At 35.6% G+C, this 20790-nt stretch overlaps 4 protein-coding genes across 5 annotated transcripts; 2 read left to right on the top strand and 2 right to left on the bottom strand.

The window, feature by feature from the left end:
• Positions 1-5108: 5108 nt before the first annotated feature.
• Positions 5109-10423, top strand: LOC113302967. Of its 2 annotated transcripts, XR_003337239.1 has the most exons (10): positions 5109-5392; positions 6085-6196; positions 6346-6455; positions 7703-7828; positions 7917-8037; positions 8125-8209; positions 9343-9456; positions 9539-9578; positions 9646-9709; positions 10035-10418. XR_003337239.1 is itself a non-coding variant. In XM_026551944.1 (9 exons), the coding sequence occupies exons 1-9, from the start codon at positions 5225-5227 to the stop codon at positions 10185-10187; spliced, it is 1029 nt and encodes a 342-aa protein (XP_026407729.1). In that variant the 5' UTR covers positions 5111-5224; the 3' UTR covers positions 10188-10423. The 2 variants fall into 2 exon arrangements, 1 of the variants encoding a protein (XP_026407729.1); XM_026551944.1 differs by lacking the exon at positions 9646-9709 and having other exon boundaries at positions 5111-5392; positions 10035-10423.
• Positions 10424-10572: 149 nt separating this feature from the next.
• On the top strand, positions 10573-10977 carry LOC113306015. The gene has a single exon (XM_026555005.1). It carries the CDS (start codon positions 10573-10575, stop codon positions 10975-10977), a length of 405 nt encoding a protein of 134 aa, XP_026410790.1.
• Positions 10978-13113: 2136 nt separating this feature from the next.
• Positions 13114-14006, bottom strand: LOC113302966 (probable calcium-binding protein CML16). The gene has a single exon (XM_026551943.1). The coding sequence runs from the start codon at positions 13744-13746 to the stop codon at positions 13258-13260; it is 489 nt and encodes a 162-aa protein (XP_026407728.1). The 5' UTR covers positions 13747-14006; the 3' UTR covers positions 13114-13257.
• A 253-nt stretch (positions 14007-14259) lies between these two features.
• LOC113306014 lies at positions 14260-15370 on the bottom strand. The gene is made up of 2 exons (XM_026555004.1): positions 14975-15370; positions 14260-14889 (listed from the first exon to the last, which is right to left on the bottom strand). Exons 1-2 carry the CDS (start codon positions 15368-15370, stop codon positions 14260-14262), a joined length of 1026 nt encoding a protein of 341 aa, XP_026410789.1.
• Between the last annotated feature and the right edge of the window lie 5420 nt (positions 15371-20790).

Here is a 20790-nt window from a genome sequence, read left to right as displayed (position 1 = left end):
ATCTTGATAATACTTATATAAGACAATTTCCTGAAATGAAAGTATCAGATTTTCTTTTGGAAGGAGAATGGATCTTACCTACTGAATTACTGTAAATAATTCAACTGAATGACTTACCAGTTGTTAGTGGTGGAAGAGACAGGAGAATCTGGACTGGTACTATCACAGGGGATTTTACAGTATTTGCAGTGGAGATAATCAGGCAAAAATTTCCTCCCTTACAGTGAACTCAGAAGGTATGGCATAACTCTGTGCATCCTAGTATATCTAGTAATGTATGGAAACTTGCTAGAAACATATGTGCAACATATGACAGTATGAAAAAGAGAAAGTTTAATATGGCTTCAAGATGCATATTCTGTAGGAAGGAAGAGGAAACAAGAGATCATATCCTTTGGTACTGCAATTACAGTGAACTCATCTGGAGTTGGTTAGGTGGAATCTTCAATTTCATAAATCCAAGATCTTTTGAAGATGTTCTACCAGTAACAAAAGTCCTGCTATCAAAGAATTATGGAGACTGGCTGCATTTATAACTATGAAGGATCTCTGGTTTCTGAGAAATGAATTTATTTTTTGACAAAGGAAAATGTGATCTTAATATCCCTAAGAAGAAAATAATGAAAGCCATATTAGAAAGTGATATAATAATGAAAACACATATGTGGAACAATCAATATGATCCGCAAATACTAAAAATGTTTGGTATTTGAAGACAAGAAGGGTGAAGAGTCTGATAATCAAAGAAGTTTTCTTCCAACTGTCAAGTCAGGGTAAATTATTACTTTGCTGTGATGGTGCTTCTAGGGGAAACCCAGGTATGGCTTGTTATGGTATAGTAGGGAGAAATCACACAGGTGATTTTGTGATTGCAATTTCAAGAGGACTAGGCATTTCTACTAATTTCTATGCAGAGGTCTTTGCAATACTAATTGCAGGAGAATGGACAGTTCATAATGGATTCTATGAACTTGTTTTCAGAACAGATTCAAAAGCAGTTATGAACGCATTCCAAAGTAAGAGGCTTCCTTGGTTTGCAATAACAAGATGGGAAAAGATTTCTGCTGCAGTGTTTTCGTGGAGCTTCACTGATAGTTACAGAGAAGTTAACTTCTCTGCTGACAATATGACAAAAAAGGGAGCTGCTCTTGGTAGGATAAAAAAGAATCTTTGATAGTAAACCATCTTTCTTGAGCTGTATGGAAAGCCCAGACTAAATTTATTTTAGGTTTTGTTAAAAAAGTCATGTAATGGGCTTCTTTTTGGTCTTTTTTGTTTTTACATTTCTTGAGTTGTAAATTCTTTTGAACTTCTTTGGTTATTAATAAAATTTTATTGTTAAGAAAAAACAAATATTTATTTTTTAATCCATATATATTGATAGTTTTGTCATAAAATTGACAAAGGGGGAGATTGTTAGAGCACTGCTCGATCGAACTCGCAAGCGTTGCTATCTAAAGCTTGTTTTTCAAGTTTAGTTGATCAAAAATATATAATTGATTTCTAGTATACGTATAACTATGTCTCGGATTAGGATAAGATGTGTAGTTGAGCTTTAGACTTCACGGCGTTCACCAATTGAAGACGAAGATCTACTGAGGAGCTTAGAGGAACTTTATCAACAAAAGGTATGTGGAGACTAAAACTTATTTATCACTCAAAAGTCTATTCTATTCTATCTTCTAATGAGACTAAGTCGTATAGTTATATAGACTTTTACATTATACACATTTGATATTTCGAGCCGAGTTTATCTCACTTATCCATTTCTCGAAATATGTGTTGAAAGATTTTTGCTTTAGCTATGTTCATCATATTCTTGACGAGTTTAGTTGGAAACAATCTATTTGTTGGAAACTAAATATTATCTCAAAAGATGATCATGTGAAAATTACATTGAACATCTTATATGATTTGTGTGAGACAGTCAATTGATGTTAGCTTGGGAAGTTTCGTATTGATCATATGATCACTTGAAAATTACTTGAAGCTAATAGTTTGTGTGAAACAACCATTATCGTCTTCCAAGGTTGTTTCAATGATTGAAATCAGAGTTTAGAACGATTACCCATGTCTGGATACAACACGGTATGCATACCTAGTATGCGAACGAGTTTACCTGAGTTGGGTCCGGAACGGTTCTTCGGGAACCGAGTTTGCGAACGTCTTGACTAGGCCAAGGTACAGAGCTATTGTTCACGTACCTGGTTTGCGAATACAATGGTGAGGTTCTAAAATCGGTTATGTATGATTCTCATACTCGTGAACTAAAATATTTATAATTTAAGGAATGCAATATGTGCAAACCGTGGCATAATGTTCATGAATTTACATTTATGTATAATTACTTTGTAAGATTATTAATCAAACCGATTTCGATTCAATTTGTTCATATATATTTCCTTGAGATAGTGAACAATTGAACAGCTCTATTTGAAACACAATTAGATTCATTTGATTATCTTTCATGATTGATTGATCTTCATATTTGATCTAGAAGTGTTAAATGAATATGGTTAAGACAAAAGTGTTCATATGGCTAACTTCAGTTAACTGTTATTGAGTCAACTCAATATACACGTTTAGGTACGGTAACACATATCTAAATATAAGTATATTTCATTTGTGTGTAACAAGCTAAGACCATCTTACGGTGGAGATTGATTGCTTTATTTCTAAGAAAACTTAGCTTGAATCTTAAATCAGGATTTCATCTAATGGTGAATATCGAGTGCTTTGTTACTAAGCTATCTTAGCTTTGATTGAAAGTAACCCTGATTTGAAAGGCTATATAAGGGAGAACTCTAGCAACTGGAAAACCTAATCCCGACACTTTCCAGTGTCCTAGTTGCTTACTAGAGTCGATTCTCCTTTAACCTAGGTTTTTCCAAAACCATTATAGGTTAACGACTTGAAAACTTCATTTGGGATTCGTGAAGCCAGATCAAATTATTTTCTCTGTAGTTCCGTATTATGATCTTACTTGTTCTATCATATTGAGTTTTATCTTTTCTAAGATTTACTCGAGATTTATCTCCGATAGGTAAGACATAAAAAGTAATCACAACAGTTATTCATCTCAGACTCTTGTGATTCCGCAATAACTTTTCTTGTTAATCGGTTGGGTTATTGTGAAGTGACTAATATTTCTAGGCTGCTTTTCGGGAGTATAAGACTGGATTATTAGTTGGTTCCTATTCACCTTGATTTATCAAAAGACGGAACAAAAACCGAATAAAGAATAAACATATATGGGGGAGACAGATTTGTTTATAAGTCTTCGACTTTCGGTCGTATCAACTCTTAGTTGTGGGTGGGATCCGTAAAGGGAATCAAGTGCGCAGAATCCGGCGTGGTTCTAGAGATGTAAGGAATGCGACTGTACCTTAATCGGTGTGAGACTTTGTTAGAGCTCAACTATATTCCAGTCTGAAGTTAACTTGTAGTATGCTAGAGTCTGTAGTGGCTTAATACAGTGTGGTGTTCAAATCTAGACTAGGTCCCGGGGTTTTTCTGCATTTGCGGTTTCCTCGTTAACAAAATTTCTGGTGTCTGTTTTATTTCTTTTTCGCATTATATTTTTATATAATTGAAATATCACAGGTGTGCGTAGGTAAATCAGTTGATAAATCCAACCTTATTTATTGGATAAAACTTGATTGGCACTTGGGCATTTGGTCTTGGTACCGTCCAGGTTATTTATCATATCAATCAGGATCGCAGATCTCTATCTGTTTGATTTGCTGATTGTATTGAGAAATAGATAAAAACTCTTTGATATAATTCTTGATTGAGTTTCGCTTTTAAGTTGGTGCTCTCGGAATTACATTGTAGTTTAGTCCATAGAAATTGCCGAATGAATTACTGGGTGTGGTTGTTATACTCCCGCATTTCCAGTCTCAAACCAACTCCTTGCTTTGGCGTGCGTGTGATGCGCATACAACTTGTAACTGTCAGCTTGAGCCAATATCCAGCCACCATAACACTGTACATGTTTTGTCCTGAGCTAATGTAGCGCAACACTCGTCTTGGCATGATCCAATGTACATCTATCTTAGCGCTGTAATCATCCTGACCATGCACTTAACTCAGCTGATGACGACATTCGAGTAAAGTCATGACAATCATGCCTTGATCTGCTGCTTGGCTCAGTTTCATACTTTAGGTGCATCACTTGCATTTTTTTTTTGCCGCGCAATAGATAACAATGTCGCATCTGGCAACAACATTGTTGCATTGCACTGTCCAAGCCTTGGCCAATGCATGGGCCAATGTCTAAGTGATTGCATAACTTGCATTGCTTCCTTAATTCCTTCCTTGAGCTAACTCTGAATCAACGATATGCAATACTATAGCATAATGTTGCACATATAGCCTATCTTGTTTCAACCATCATATCGCTACATCACCGGACATTATAGCTATATCGGCTAGGCCTCTGACAACAGTATCATTGCGCTTCACTGGCTAGGCCGGTCATACATACTCTTTAAGAGCAAGTCTTATGGTGGAATCCAAATTATTCCAAGTGTGGAAAAATCATGGAATGTCAAGTCTAGTGGTTTCCAAGTTGGGGTCTTCCAAAGAAAATCCAAGCAAGTTTCCACGGTTTCGTGGAATCCATCTGAACGCCAATAAGAATAGCGTTAAACGCAATTAAGAATGGAGCTAAAAGAACGCAATCAAGAATTGCGTTTTTTTATCCGTAGATTTAAAATAAGTTGTTGAAATCTAACGGTTGAAAAAAAAAGCTCCATTCTTAATTGCGTTTTTTTAGCTCCATTAAGAATTGCGTTTGTTTTTTATCCGTTAGATTTAAAATGAGTTGTTGAAATCTAACGACTGAAAAAAGATCCATTCTTAATTGCGTTTTTTTAGCTCCATTCTTAATTGCGTTTTTTTAGCTCCATTAAGAATAGCGTTTCTACTATTTCATCATTACACTTGCGCTTCCATCCACAGTTCCAAATGTTGAGGTGACGTGGAAGATGGATGGATTCCACCATAAGACTTTCTCTAACTTAGTTTTAGATTCTAACACGACCGTCGGCCAGCAATGCTCACTAGCTGATTTAACAAGATGATCCGATCTGTATTATAACTCGTTATACGTTATTTTGACCCCAATTACCATTAGTTGCAGAAGAAACGTCTTCTATCGAATTCATCAAGCTTATCGTTGAAGAAAAAAGAAGAGGAGTGAGTGAGTGAGTGAGTGAGAGAGATGGGAGAAGATCCACAGAAAACAAAGAAGATCGCAGCAGCAGCATATGATTACGAGAATGATTCGAGATGGGAAGATTACTGGTCTAACATACTCATTCCTCCTCACATGGCTTCTCGTTCTGATGTGGTTGATCACTACAAGAAGAAGTTTTATCAGCGTTACATAGTTGAGTTTCCATTAAATTTTACCCTAGTTTTTATTTCGTTAAAGTTTTTTCATGGAATTATAACTGATGCTGACTGATTTAGGTCTACTTATTCGTTATTTTGAATCAGGATTGTGTTGGATTTGAGTTGAATTTTAGTTGAATTTAATTTTTTCTATTGTTTTTTAAGATTAAAAAACCTTAATCACGTCTGGGATTTTTGATGTTGGTCTTCTTTTCCAATGTCTCATCTTTTTATATCCATGAATCAAGTAAACTGGTTTTATTTGTTGAAAGTTAATTATGCTGCTTTGGATGAAATTCACGGTGGCATCATAGACTGTTACTCTTTGGTAGGGTTTCTTAAAAGAAATTAGTAGTGTTCGTCCATTTTTTTACTTTTTCTGTATGATCGATTCTTTTACTTGAATTCCTGATTCTCGTAGCCAGATTTTTTTATAGGGCATACCCGTAAGTGCTGGAAGTGTTTTAGTAGTTTCAATAAAAAACTGTTCAGTCTGGGTTTGTGAATTAGCTGCATTCTGGACGGGGGTGAAATCTAGGATTCTAGATCTGTCTTTCTTTACTATTTCTAATTTTCTAGAAAAACTTTTTTCCGTTGGTTTGTTGTGCTACCTTTGCAGCTTGTTGGTTTAATAGTTTACGTAAGCTATTAGTAAGAGTGTTAATTACAGTTAATTTATATGAACAGGACCCTGATCTCGTGGTTGAAGCGATGTCTTCTGGCAGTTCCTCTCAGTCATCGAAGTCTTCATCCACATCATCGCAACCTGCTTCTGAACAAGTACGGGGTCGAAGCACAGGTAGACAAAATAAAGCTCTGGTTCTGTAATAGTAGGTTTATACCAAAAGAATAACACGTAGTTGCCGTGAATGTTTTTTCACATTATTATTCACAGCTTAACCTCTTATAGTGCTCAGTAATCTAATGAAGATGAATTCTGTGGTTTAGGGGCAAGTACTAGAACATCTGCCACATCTGGAACTTCCACTACACCAGCTGCTAATCCAAGTTCTCTGCGTTTGGATCGACCAACCATACAATTTGCCGCCAATGCTTGGGTAAAAAAAGATACTCATTCCTATAATTCTACCTACATTTTGTAGTTACTAGCTAGCAAGCTGGTTTGGAACTATAGTAATAACGTAGCTTTAATAGCCTTTATAGTATAAATTGTTGCTCATCCTTGTTTATATTCTTAGGTTTTGAATAAATAAAAATTATTCTTAGGTTTTGAAAAATACTGTAGTTGCCTTCCTGAAGTTCTGGAATTTTATAAATTGCCAAATTACCGTCATTGAAACACTTCTATTTCCTGAGAAATTACGCTTCTACGTTTTAAGTGAATTCATACTGCTGGTAGTGGGCCTGCACTTTCTGGAAAAGAGAGTATTCCGATTTATGGCTAGATTATAGTCCTTATAATAACCATGTGTTACTTAACCTTTCCTTTCTGTGACACCTCACAACTAGGCTATAGAACACCTAGCTCCTTAAACTTAAGCCAATCTCAAGCTAACCTCAAGCACTGGAGTAAACCTTGATCTCATCTGAAACCAGGTTAGTGACATGTCACAACAAGACTATAGGACACCTAGCTACTCAAAACTTTATGCATTTGATCAAACCTTAATCTGATTTATAACTAATGCATCTTAACTTAAGCTAATCAAGGATTTACATAAACTGAACTTGTGTTGTGTAAATCATAAAATGCAAATACTGGAAACATGTGGCATCTGTAACTATGTTTCTGAGTCATGAAATTGAAGCCTTCTCCTTTTGACTTCAGAAAAATATTAATTTGCAAGAAGTAAAGTCGCAAATAGTTTTATCCTGCAAAATTCTCCAGAGTATTGGACAAACTCAACTTCACGATTTTGTTCAATATCTCGCTGCTTCTCAGAATATTTGTTTAACTGGGAGGAATCTCTACACCATATATTTGTATTCTAGTTTTATTTGTGGTTGTGTTTAAATGTATTCTAGTCCTCTGGTAAGTAAGAAGTAAAAGTAAGTATTCTGCTTACATTCTAGAAAGGGAATCGGTTGTGTAAACGAAGATTTCTCTGCCTTACCATTGTTTGAAACCATTATTTTTTTACAATCTTCAGAATTGGATGTTGAATTTATCTATAGTTTTATAAGAGAATTGTTTGAATCTAGCATACAATATCTGCCACTAACAAATTAGAAAGGCAATTATGAACTGATGTGATGACTGTTTTTGTTTGGATCCGTGTCTTTTCCCCCAGTATCTGTCCTTTTTAATTACTAACATCAGTTCAATATGCTTGATCTCCTACAGGTGTTTATCGTGGCAGTGCTTGCAATCATTCCTCTCACACCTAAAAATCTTTCAATTAGAGCATATCGACTGTCTTTTATGGGAACCACATGTTCCTCTTTGTTTTCGTTGTACGTAGTCTACGGGGTAAACATCCTAACAGAAAATTTTAACATGTATACCAGTTTCAAGCTCTTCCTAATGTTAAATGTTGCCACTTAATGTCTTGTTTCAGAAACCTAGGGCATGGAATCTACAAGCTGTCCAACTGTGGTTGCAATCACTACTTGCAACCAAGGATTTCATCTACTTCATTTACTGCCTTACTTTTGTCACCTCCAACCTTAACATGAAATGTAAGTGTTCCCTCTTAGTATCATAAATGTTAACTTCTTTTTCTGAATTCACTTTGAATTCCTCGCTTTTACACCTGTTAAATGCAGTTGCTTTAATACCTGTGCTCTGCCGATCGCTTGAACATGTGGCGAAGTTCCTAAGGCGCAATTTCAGTCACTCTTACTTGTATAGGTAATTACTTGCAGGCCAAGACGAATTTCCATATGTCATGTGTTAGTTTTGGATCACACCAGTAGTACTGTCATATAGGCTGTAGTCATTTTATGAAAGTTGTTGATTTTTTAGGCACTGGGAGTTGGGACCATCTTAGTAAAGTTGCAATTCATATCTTCGAGATCGTTTTAGTTTATATCTCCTAGATAGTTGCAATCTGTTTGATTAACGTCGATTCGAGCTTCTCACAACATAAAGTAGAATTAGAAGCAAATAAGTCAACTGCCTCGTCCTTTATTTTATTTTTGTTATTTTTATTTCATTTAATATTTACATTTCGTGGCGGCAAAACATGTGGTTTGTTCATCCTGGATCTTGGTGCTGGAGACTTTGTATCTGCCCCAATAGTCCTTCTACAGAGATAGATAGCCAGCGTCTCAATCCTTGCTTACTTTCTCCTTTTAATTTTTGTTTTAGGATTCTACATTGTCATAGTTTCATATTATGTGTCTGCGATATTGATAGCCAGATAGGCTTAGAAAGACTGGCTTTACTCAATGATGCGTCCCACTTGTCTGATAATGTGCAAACAAGAGTGCTTTTTCATGTCTAGTATTGAGTTGTTCAATAATTGCATCTCTAAACGTTAAACACTGTCTTCATCCTTGAGTTCTGAGTGGCGGACCTTTTGTTGCATGAGTAATGCTCGAATTATATTGTTTTGATAGGTGATAATGTAATCAATCTACATCTATTACGTTGTTCACCTCAGTTTTTAGTCAAATCAGTTAATCTAAAGTAGATCAGAAATATTGTCTTTCACTTTCTTCAATCCTAACTAGAAGTGACAAAATTATCTTTGAAAGATACAAATGTGGCTAGTTGGTGGGTTATCTTACACCTTACTTTCTATATTCCTTTCTGTATCAACCTACTAAGCACGAATATTTTGTGTATTTCTTTCTGTATCAACTTACTAAGCATGAATATCTTGTATATTCCTTCCTGTCCCAACCTACTAAGCACAAATTGTTGTCATTTGTTTTTTCGATTGACCTTCAAGTTTTTTTGTTTTTTTCTTCACGTCACCTATCTCCATATGCTTGTTTTGTCTTCTTTGGTTCCTTCTGGTGATAGTTTTTTCTGAGCAGGAAGTACTTGGATGAGGCTTGTCTCTGGGTGGAATCAAACACAACTACACTTGGTATACTGACATCTCATGCAGAGATCGGAGTTGGATTTCTTTTCATCGTTTCACTATTCTCGTGAGTTTCCTGATAATTTTGTCTTTCTTGTCTATTCAATCTCTTAAACATGAACCTAAATTTTGAAATTCTGTGGATTCAGGTGGCAACGCAACATTATACAGACCTTCATGTATTGGCAGGTTTGTTTCATTTCTTTTTGTGTTTGGTCAAATTGCTCCGTAGTTTGTTTGATCTCCTGTTTCTTAGTTTGCAGTATAAAAATTTTAAAAAGGAGAAGAAAAAGTATCAAGATCAGCATGTGAGCGTTTAGGTACAATATTTCTTATTCTAGCCTGTATAACCACCACATGCGACATGCCTACGTGCACCGGGGCTTTCCTCATTCCAGTGTGAAGCTCCTTTCCCTAGTGTGATCATGTCTAGAATCTGATTTTTAGTGGTAGACTGGTAGATATCAGAAAGAAGTTGGAATTGTCTGTTAACTAGAATCAGCAGTAGCGTTTCCATTAAGCTTTTCTTATCCGCCCTGAGTAACTTGTTTTCCACCTTTCGCTTCAGTAGTTTTTGTACTCTAATACGTTAAGTAGTTTCACTAACAACAAGCCTCTTTTCCTACTTGAAAAACACCCATGCAGGTATTGAAGTTCATGTACCGTGCACCTGTAACCTCTGGGTATCATCAAAGTGCATGGGCTAAGATCGGTCGGACTATTAATCCTCTGGTCAATCGCTACGCCCCATTCTTGAACACTCCATTATCTGCTGCTCAGAGATGGTGGTTGAGGTAATACAACAACAACAATAGTTAGACGAGGAGATACAAATGTAAAGTGGATGAAGGGTTTAAAAGAATCACATGGGTTAACCTTTTCTCAGGAATCTCTTTATGGAAAAGTCTGATTATAAGATTAGATTATGGAACCATTTTGATTAACTAGACTCGAGATTAACACCTCCATTTAACTCAAGGTCACCTTTAAAAATTTAAATCTGTTAATGCTTTTGCTTTTGGGTTTTTATCGTTTCCTTTTTCCATGTTGTCTCCCACTCATGCACACTAATGAGTCAGTTAAAGCGTGTACCCAGTTATTTTACTTTGTTTGAAAGTTACACTTCCTCGATATAAACCAATCTCTTGTGAGGCTCTCTGTTGTGAGAACTAGAAAAAGAGAGATGGCAGCTACATCAACAGGTTTGCCTTATCAGCAGGAGCAGCAACTGCAGCAGCAACCATTAATCTATCCGCAAGCTTCAACTTCTTTATCATCATCGAGTGGTCGTGCTTGGCATAATTCAGGTTCGGTGGGACCATTTTTTGCTGTGATGGCTGTGCTTACAGTTTTGACAGTGTTATCGTGTTTAGTTAGTCGATTCTGTGTCAGTAGAACTACGACTCCTCCACCTGATATAAGGTGTGGAGGTTGTTTGTGGTGGTTGCGGAGGAAGTGTAGTCGATGTGTTGTCTCCCATGGCGATATTGAACTTGGAGAGGAGCTGTCTGTTAAGAAAATCAATAATGGAAAACCACCAAAAGGTATTGATGAGACCGCTGCCTCTTCCCCTTCGCCTTCAGCCTGATACACTTAGCTGCTGTTAGTCTTTTTCAAAATTGATTGGATTATGAACTTCACATGTTAGATTTTTAATTAGCTTTGCTTTCTATACCAAGTTTGTTGATTTGATTCCAGACGGTGTGAGTCCAGCCCTTGAGATGCCATCTAATATCTGTTGGCCTCATTGAACTAGTTGTGGCATCATATGTTTACAAGATGCAATCTCTTCCTACTTACATGTTAATCCAAATGAGGCGAGTGTTAGGAGACTTGTCGGTTTTTTCTTTGTTTGGGCTCAGAGGTTTCAATAACAGATCAACCATTTTCCTGGACTTTTCACATTGAAGAGCTTCAAAACGCTTCCGTGTATTCCTCAATGCTTTTATGCATTGAATTTAGATCGCAAGGAAATGGGAAACGGAAAAGTAGTCATCTTTTTCTTTATGATCTTTTTCTTTTGCAAAGGTATTTTAGCTCTGGATAGGATTCCTTTGTATTTTCTCTTTACACGAGGGCGTGATGAAGAAGAACCTAACTGAACAGAGGAAAACCTCAAGGAATTGCCACATGTGGTACTAGGTTTTGTTTACATGATACCATTGAACGTTTAGACGACTTAAATCTTACAAGATCGGAACACCTAAAGATTGCTGTATGCCTGTATCGACTATTTCTGCACTTGTCCTGTCATCACGACAGTCTAAACTGTTGGTGATCTCTATTTGCGACTTGATTTGGTCTCAGACGGCAGTTTGTAGCCTTCGAAAGTCATCTAAGTTGGAGATTGAGTCGGTCAAATGATTGAAATCCTCTCTGATGACAACCGGTGAGACTTATTCTCGGTAAGTCAGGGTCAACCCAATCATTTTTAGGCAGATGGAAGTTTTCTTGCAGGGTAGAAGGTAAGATACATATATTTTTTTTTCTTTTTTTTCTAGTGGTCCCTAGAATACATCCAAACTCTTGAAATTGGAGTGGATTTTTGACAATTATAGGGTTCGAATTCTTACCTCCGCAATGGAAGGGAGCATGCCAATCAACAGAGCATGCCAACCACCAGACCACGACTACTTGGTGATTGGCGTGTTTTTAAAGCTCACTGTGATGTTGGAGATCGATGGTTATATTTCCTCCTCCGTAAATGTGCGTGTAGTTTGTTCAGGTTCCAGTCTCCAACTCCATATTGAGATAAGAAAAATAAAATCAAAAAGAGGAGTGTGTGATCTGTATCTCTTAATTTGTATACAGTGGCAACGATTTCCCTCTAAACTCTAATCTTGAACAGAAATACCCTACCATCCGGTGATGCATATGTAAAGATGATATCTAATCACCGTAAATTTACAGTTCGTCAAATCTTTTAAATGTGATAAATCCGTAAATTCAAAGAAACAAAAAAAAAATATTTTACTTATACCAGCTAATCGAGGTAGACAAATTAGAAGGTGAAAGCGGATCATTAATTTGTTCAGGGACAAACTAAAAGACCCCAAGAAGCAAAGCAATGGTCATCTCAAAGACCCCAAGAAACAGAAGGAATGTTCATCTCTCCTTCGGGGTTGGTAGGGACGGTGAAAATGAGACGAGCATACCAAAAAATCAAACATCTAGAATACGAGAAAAGTAGTCAGCTTCTCTTCCTCTCACATGCAAAGTTGACAAATATTCTGGATCTAATCAGTCATCTAGTGATTCCAATTTAGATAAATATATAGAGCTCCATTATCCTTCCGCAACCTAAGCTCAAAAGTTTCATATGATTATGAATATAGGTGAAGACTGCAGAGACAAGGTAATATGCAGGAACAGCATTCCGATGGTGGACCATTTTTATGTTTTATCTGTGCACAATGTCAATGTCAATAAATGCAGTGAAGTAGTGAATGTGGTCCAACAATCTAATTTCTTTGAGGTGGTAAGGAAAATGAATGTGGTTTACCTTGTTTAATTTACAAGGGAAAAGAAAAATTACAAATCTAAGATGAAGAGTAAAGAAGAATTCCAAATGAAATAAAGATAAACAATAAGATTTGAATCAGTCTTTTTTTCTGAAATTTATACAAATTAGAACCAAATCCACAATGTACACTAATTCTCCTAATTAATTAAATTTAATACTAATAAACAAAATCTAATTTAAAAAAAAAAAAAAGAAAAAGAGAGAACAAGTAAAATCCATAGATGTTAGTCATTTTTTTGATTAAGAATTTGATGATCACAATTAAAATGAGATTGCTAATGCTTGATTGATGAAGAATGATCAACCAACATACCACATACCAGTAGGTGATGTGATGATTTTGCACTATGAAACAGCAGCAAGACCAAGGAAATCAGCAGCAGATTTAGCCATAATGGTAGCAAATTCATTAAAATTGATAACACCATCTCCATCAATATCAGCTTCTCTCATCATCTCTGTTAATTCTCTATAACTCAACGGTTGGCCCATTTTAGCCATTGATCCGGCTAATTCAGCTGCAGTTATATATCCATTTCCATCTCTATCAAAAGATCTAAAAACTTCCATCAATTGTTCTTGATTTATCAAGATCTCTTCGTTCATGTCAGGCATAATAGCTGAAACTAATTCATCAAATTCGACAGATCCATTCCCATTCGCGTCTATATTTGATAACATGGCTTGAATCTGATCACCACTCGGTTTTAAACCTAATGATCTTAATAATGCTGCAAGTTCTAGCTGGGTTAAGCTTCCATCTGAATCCATATCAAATCTTGCAAATATATCTTTCAATTGTTGGAGCTGATCTGCTTGAAGAGACCCCATCATCCTCACCAAAAAAACAACAAATCCACAAAAGATTTATGAAGAGAAAAGAAGATTGATAATGGAAACTGGAAGGGGGCAGAAAATGTATTCAGATTTAGTTTTTCTCTTCTTCTTCTGGATTATGTCTTTGTATTAGGGTTTGTTATGGATGGAGGGGTGTTGTTCGTTCGAGAACGGAAGAGAGAGAGAGCGAGAAAGCGCGTCGGTGTTGTTTAGATAAATTACAAAAAGTTCCAGTAAGACGTTGTTTTGCGGTTTCTCAAACGTACTCCTTGAAAGTTCTAGGAAAATCTAGTTCTCCTATAAATAAATAAACTGTTGAATGATGGTGGTCGTTGGATGTTTGATGCTCTCCTTCACTCTTTCCTTGACCTGATTAGTGGTGGCCCTTTCCGTCTTGTCTCAGTTAGCTCGTTTGGTGTTTGACTTCGTGTCCAGGGTAAAGCCTGTGGGAAACATCCAACGTATGTGTTTGGTAGGTTTTTTTTGGATACTGAAGAAAGATTTTATTGATCAAATTCTTCTAGAGAGTACATCATCATCCTCGATCCATTTAACAATGTCAGGAAGGTAATTAAAAGAAAAGGAGAAATTATTAGCTTTAAGTCTAGCTTTTCTTGCTAATTCATGAGCTATACTATTACTTAATCTATTAACTAGTTTGCGAAACCAAAACTCATTGTTTAAAAACTTGTTTCTAACCGAAAGAAAAAGATGATGATTGAACCAATGCACTTGTGGATCTTCATTGTGTATCGAGTTCACCAAATTTTTGCAATCAGTCTCCACAATCCCTTTATTGAAACCATGTTCTTCTATCCATTCTACAGCTTTGATCAGTGCTTTGCATTCAAAATGTTCTGCTCCAACCTCAGCTTCCATTTCTTCCTCCAAGCTAAAGCCTTTTACTGCAAGCGCATACCCTGCATGATCACGAACTATTAGACCAATACTACCTTTTCTTGTTTCATAAACATAAGGTGCATCAATATTAACTTTTATATAACCTGTATCTGGTGAAAACCAAACCTTAGGAAGGATACACCTGTTTCTATTAATACTAGAAGAATTAGTATTAAATTCACATTGTTTTATGAGATTATAAATTCTTGAAAGAGTACTATGCATATTAGGTTTTACATCCTGAAAAACCAAACTTTCCATATATTATCCAAACCATGTTATTACCTTCATCAGTAGCAGTATAAAACCATGATATTATCCAAACCTGAAGAGATTCAAAGTTTTGAATAACATCTGAGATGTTGACATTTAAGGAATTCCAAATAGATCTAGCATAGGTACATTCAACAAGGAGATGACTAAGAGTTTCAGTACCATGAGTACAAAGACTACACTGTGCATCAATATCAGGTTTATAAACAGCTAATTTTCCTCTAACAGGTACAATATCTCTCAAGCATTTCCAAATGAAAAGTTGCACCCTATGTGGAACTCTAGTGTGCCAGAGTTTTTTCCAAACCTCTATAGGAATATAGTCTCCAATTATAGCATTGTTAACATGATTAATACATATTGCATTATATGCACTTTTCACAGAAAACTTACCTCTTCTATCTGGTTTCCAGACTAGATAGTCATCCCCTGTGTCAGGTACATACATACTAAGAATGGCATGAGAAGTTACTTCATCAAAAATAACACTAATAAGTTGGTTGTTCCAAACCCTAGTATCAGGATAAAACAGATCACAAACAAAAGTGAGAGTGCCAAGGCTAGAAAGTCCCACAATTGGGACAGGTGGACTATCAAGACCAATAATCCAATTATCAATCCAAATTTTTATTTTTGTGCCACATTGAACAATCCACTTGGAATGTTGTTGCACAACTTCAATGCCAGAGTATATACTCCTCCAAAGCCAGAACAATCATCTTTCAACTTATTTATATGAAGTAAATTACCATTGTTACCATACTTGGCTCTAACAATCTGCATACATAAAGAATTATCATCATTACAAGCCTTCCAAGCTAACTTAGTTAACAAAGCAGTATTAAAATGTTCAAGGTTCCTAAAACCAAGACCACCCAAAGCTTTTGGAATATTAAGCTTATCCCAACCTATCAAATAAATTCCTTAACTTTTTCTTTTGTATTATGGCCTCTTCAGGAATGTTGCGACAGTATGACAGGCCTAAATATTCTTGCGAAAATAAAGTCCCATGACATTACCGTCTTGCGACGAAATCGCAGGACGTCTTCGCACTTTCATGACAACAAGATAACTTGTGTGATTGATTGTGGATACAAGATCGAGACAATACAACAACGAAGTATGATTACTTGATAATAGGTTCGGACTTAACCAAACACAATAGGATTTCTATCAAGTAATTAGGAATTAACATTTGTGTATTTTACTTCTAATTATGATAAAAACAATTATAATTACGGAAATAGAAAAGTAAAAGACACAGCAAGATTTTGTTAACGAGGAAACTGCAAATGCATAAAAACCCAGGGACCTTGTCCAGAATTGAATACTCTCAGGATTAAGCCGCTATACAAACTCTAAACCAACTTCATATAGTTGAGACCAAGCAACTAAACCTATAGTTCACCTAGTTCCGTCTGTATTCATGCGCCTCCAACTTGCAATAAGTCACGTACTTGGAACAATTCCTTTGGTTCGTATTCCAAACAGTAAAGGAACAACAAATTTGTTCGGTAAAAACTCTTTTCAAACAAGTGATATGAGTTTGACAAAAGGCTCTTCCGTTTATCCCAATAAACTCCTTTGTTAGGTTCTTAGATCTATTTCTTAACAACTACCAAAGTAATTTTCTAGACTATGCAATCAATACTTTGAGTCACAAAGAATCGTATTGATGGCCATCTATTCAACTAATCAATCAAGGTTATCACAAAAATAAAACGATTATAGTTGGATCCCTGTCCGATCAAGTTATGTGCACACCAAAGATTATAAACTCAAATAAGAAATCTCATTTTTCTTCAAATCTTCTTAGATCTTCAACAAACACCTGCACACAATCAACTTCAATCTCTTGTGATCAATCACACACAGAACGGAGTCTGTTAACAATGGATTATCACAAGACGTCTTTAGATCTACAAACAGTCCAAAGATCCCCGTCGAAACTTCGATCTAGTTTGAGTGAATCTTATATCAGAAGAAAAGATTCCCAAGCATAAACAAACTAGGTGCAAACAAAGTTCAACAACCGTTAGTCAATCAAATCAATCGAAAACTAATAATAAACTGCAATTATCTAGTTTACCACCAATGGTACTCGTAGAGCTTCCCAATCCCAAAGAAGTCTTTAAAACGAGCGGTCGTAAGAGATTTATCCTAATTAGGGTACTCTCCTATCCGAATAGACGACACCACCAGTAACAACACAACTAGGTAGTTTTGCGGGCTCTGAGGATTAGTTTGCTTGAAATGTAAACTTCAATATTTATAGACCAAGGAAGTTTGGACACCAAGGAATTTCCAAAACCGAAAATATTCTCAAGATATGCAATATATTTCCAAATTCGGTTTTTATAATTCCTGGAAAAGCTCTGTCCAAATATTGACCGAAATCTCAGTAGAAAATCTCCAATTAGTAAATGCACATTACCAATTTTTATTTTCTAAAGATATGCATTTTAATTGCTGGAAATTAAAAGCATATAAAACTAAAAACCTTAATTAAAAGATTCTCAATTTATTTCGATATGAGATTCTCTTTTAGTTATTAAGGAATATCTTTGAACAATAAAAGGTAAGAATTACTGCACGTGTTCAAAGTATGTCGAAATCTTTACTTGGTAAATCCTTTTTCATACTTACCATCTTGGAACCGATTTGCCACACTTCCAAACGAGTTTAGAATTGGTTCATCTGACTTCCAAGAACTATGTGATTGATTATCCTATCAAATCACCATTAATGGGTTTCACGGTTCTACCAAAACCCAGATCTTCGGTTCTACCTCCATGTGGGTGATATGATTGGTCACACTAGCTTTCCAAAAATTGGTTGACTAGGTACTAGGATCGGTTACCACATAATTTTGGTATTTACTCATGATTGGTTGCACAAGTCATAGGATCAGTCACCAATTACTAAGACTTGTTGCACCTCTTACAAGGATGATTCCACAAACTTGTGATAGGTTGCACCTCTTACTAGGATCGGTTCCCCAATGTCTAGAATTGGGCATACCAATTACAATATATCGATCATACCATCTCAGGTGATTACTTAAGATCGGTTTCACTAATAAAAGTCATACCAATACAAAAGTCAGGCCTTGTGAATAGTTTTACCAAGATACATAAACAAGTTATGAGTGGCTATACTAAACACACATATTGGTAATCCAAAGATTTGTAATGAATAACAATACCAATAAGCCTAGCGGTTTCCCTTTCGATTCATAAAACAAGTTTATCAATTATACTTCCTTTAAACGAATGTAAAACATTGTTTCCTAGGACGAAATCTTCACCCATACCTATACATAATCACAATAGCATTCATACGATTATGTCGATGTCTTGTATACGAATTTAAAAAGATAGACGTTATATATTGTAATTCCTTAATACTATATCTAACTAGAGTATAATCATTCACAGCTTCGCAGTTATGTTTTCAATATGCACGACTTGAAAGATACGTTAGGAATGAAAATTTTCAAGTCAAATATTTCTAACCTCAAGAGGAAGGATGATGTCGTCATTGTAGCTCTTTACTTCTTCACATTCTTCAAGTCTTCACGTAATACTTGTAAGTCTCATATCCTAGTAACTTTCTAGCTAATCTATACGAAGTTGACTCTAGTAAATAATCAAGTGAATCTTTAAATGAGTTTTGATTCACTAAAATATGACAACCAAACTTGACATACCAACGCTTGATGGGTTCAACCGAGCAATGCTCTAACAGATCTTGTTACAAGGTTCGGTCTTGATAAGTCAACTCCAAAACTGACTCCTATGCCCACCACTGGTAAACTACATCGAGATAAGAAATGAGCGAATGTGGATCAAAAACTTTATCAATCTATCATTGGAATCCTTTTATATCTCACAGCCACTAGACCTAATATTGCTTTTAGTGTTGGTTGTTGTGCTAGATTTCAGGCTAATCCAAAGGAGTCTCATTGTGCAACCACAAAAAGGATCATGCAATACATTCAACACACTATCGGGTATGGTTTATCTTATACTTTTGATATTAACACTGATCTTACTGCCTATTCATATGATGATTGGGCAGGATGTGTGGAAGACAAAAAGAGTACATCTGGGGGTTTCTACTATGTAGGATTGAATCTTGTAGCTTGGCATAGCAAGAAAAAAAATTCACAATCCCTCTCAACGTGTGAAGTAGAATACATTGCTGCAGGATCATGTTGTACTCAACTTCTATGGATGAAACATATGCTTGCTGATTATGAAATTGACACTGGAAAATGAAAATCTTTTGTGATAACTCTAGCGCGATTCGCATCATTGAGAATCTGCTGAGCATTCAAGAACTAAGCACATCGACATCGGGTATCATTTTATTAGAGATCTTTATGAGAATGGTATCATTAGTATAGAATTTTTGCCTTCCGAACAACAATTGTCTGATATTCTCACCAAACCTCTAGATACTGCTACGTTTCAACCCTTACGACAATCTGTTGGTGTTGTTCTGGTTCATTAAATTTATAGTTTTTTTCTTGCCCCTGGATCTATCAATATATTTTGGGCAATAAAATCTTGAAGTTTCAATGAAGTGTTGTTTCAATTCCTCATTTGTTTCTAGTTATAGTAGTTTGTTTCTGTTTACTATCAATTTGTCCAAAGAAATCCTTGTTTTCTTGTAAAAGTAAGGTTGCCCTTGTTGTTCTTTCGGGAATGACATTTTATGAGGAGAGTTCTTAATTGAACTTGTGCTTAATTGCCAAATCTTTGTGGGGAGTGCGGTTGTGGAATATTGTAGGAGTTATCTTGTATCTTTATAAACTCCTTGATGAATACACTAAGTTTCGACTATGTGAAATCATCGAAACAAAGCTGATATGTTATCTTTTATTCATGAAGTATATCTATGAGAATTTCATTATGATCCCACTAGTTTTCGTACCTTTGCCAATTTATATTGACAAAAAGGGGGAGAATTATTGTGTAGTTCAATTACAAATATATATGTTTTACGGATCATTATGTAAGATGGAGTGGTTTTCATTGTGAGATGAAGTATTGACTAAGGGGGAGTGATACATATCACCGTAGTATCATTGTCAAAGTTGTGATACAATTGAACTTTGATGTTGTGTAATAATACTATGACAGTGTATAACAATAATTGAGAACAATTGTTTTCTTATTGTTATGGCTACTGATCTTCAACAACTATGATGCTGAGTTGAACACGTTCAGAATCACTGAAGTACTTGGAAGTGACGAAGATTTCAAGTAATGTTGAAGAACCAAGGAAATCAAGCATTTGAATGAGAAGCTACAAAGTTTATTTATTTTGTAATGCATATGTATTGATAGTTTTTCCACTAAAATTGACAAACGGGGAGATTTTTAGAGCACTGCTCGGTTGAACTCGCAAGAGTTGCTATATCAAGCTTGTTTGTCAAGTTTAGTTGTCAAAACTGTAAGTTTTGATTTCTAGTCTACTTATAGCTACGTCTCGGATTAGGATAGAATGTGTAGTTGAGCTTTAAACTTCACGACGTTCATCGATTGAAGACGAAGAACAATTAAGGGGATCTTATGGAACTTCATCAACAAAAGTTATGTGGAGACTTGAACTCATCTATCACTCATAAGTCTATTTCTATTTTATCTCCTATTGAGATAAAAGTTGTATAGCTGTATAGACTTTACATTATACACATTTGATATTTCGATCTGAGTTTAACTCGGTTACATATTTCTCAAAATATTTATTGGTAAGATTTCGCTTTAACCAATTTCATATTTTATTCTTGACGAAAGTCAAAAGTTGATCATGTGAAAATCGCCTAGTAACATCTTACATGATTTGTGTGAGACAGGCATT

Source organism: Papaver somniferum, chromosome 8 (assembly GCF_003573695.1).
Source record: "Papaver somniferum cultivar HN1 chromosome 8, ASM357369v1, whole genome shotgun sequence".
NCBI classification, from domain to species: Eukaryota; Viridiplantae; Streptophyta; class Magnoliopsida; order Ranunculales; family Papaveraceae; genus Papaver; species Papaver somniferum.
Note: the sequence above shows the minus strand (reverse complement) of the source record. Positions and strands in the feature narration are given on the sequence as shown.

Bases quoted from the DNA above. Each gene is read 5' to 3' on its own strand.
- LOC113302967 (XM_026551944.1), top strand. From the start codon at position 5,225: ATGGGAGAAGATCCACAGAAAACAAAGAAGATCGCAGCAGCAGCATAT. The intron at 6,197-6,345 runs GTAGACAAAATA...TCTGTGGTTTAG, and splicing joins AGTACGGGGTCGAAGCACAG to GGGCAAGTACTAGAACATCT. The intron at 6,456-7,702 runs GTAAAAAAAGAT...GATCTCCTACAG, and splicing joins AATTTGCCGCCAATGCTTGG to GTGTTTATCGTGGCAGTGCT.
- LOC113306015 (XM_026555005.1), top strand. From the start codon at position 10,573: ATGGCAGCTACATCAACAGGTTTGCCTTATCAGCAGGAGCAGCAACTG.
- LOC113302966 (XM_026551943.1), bottom strand. From the start codon at position 13,746: ATGATGGGGTCTCTTCAAGCAGATCAGCTCCAACAATTGAAAGATATA.
- LOC113306014 (XM_026555004.1), bottom strand. From the start codon at position 15,370: ATGTATGTACCTGACACAGGGGATGACTATCTAGTCTGGAAACCAGAT. The intron at 14,890-14,974 runs GTTTGGATAATA...TTGGTTTTTCAG, and splicing joins AAAACTTTGAATCTCTTCAG to GATGTAAAACCTAATATGCA.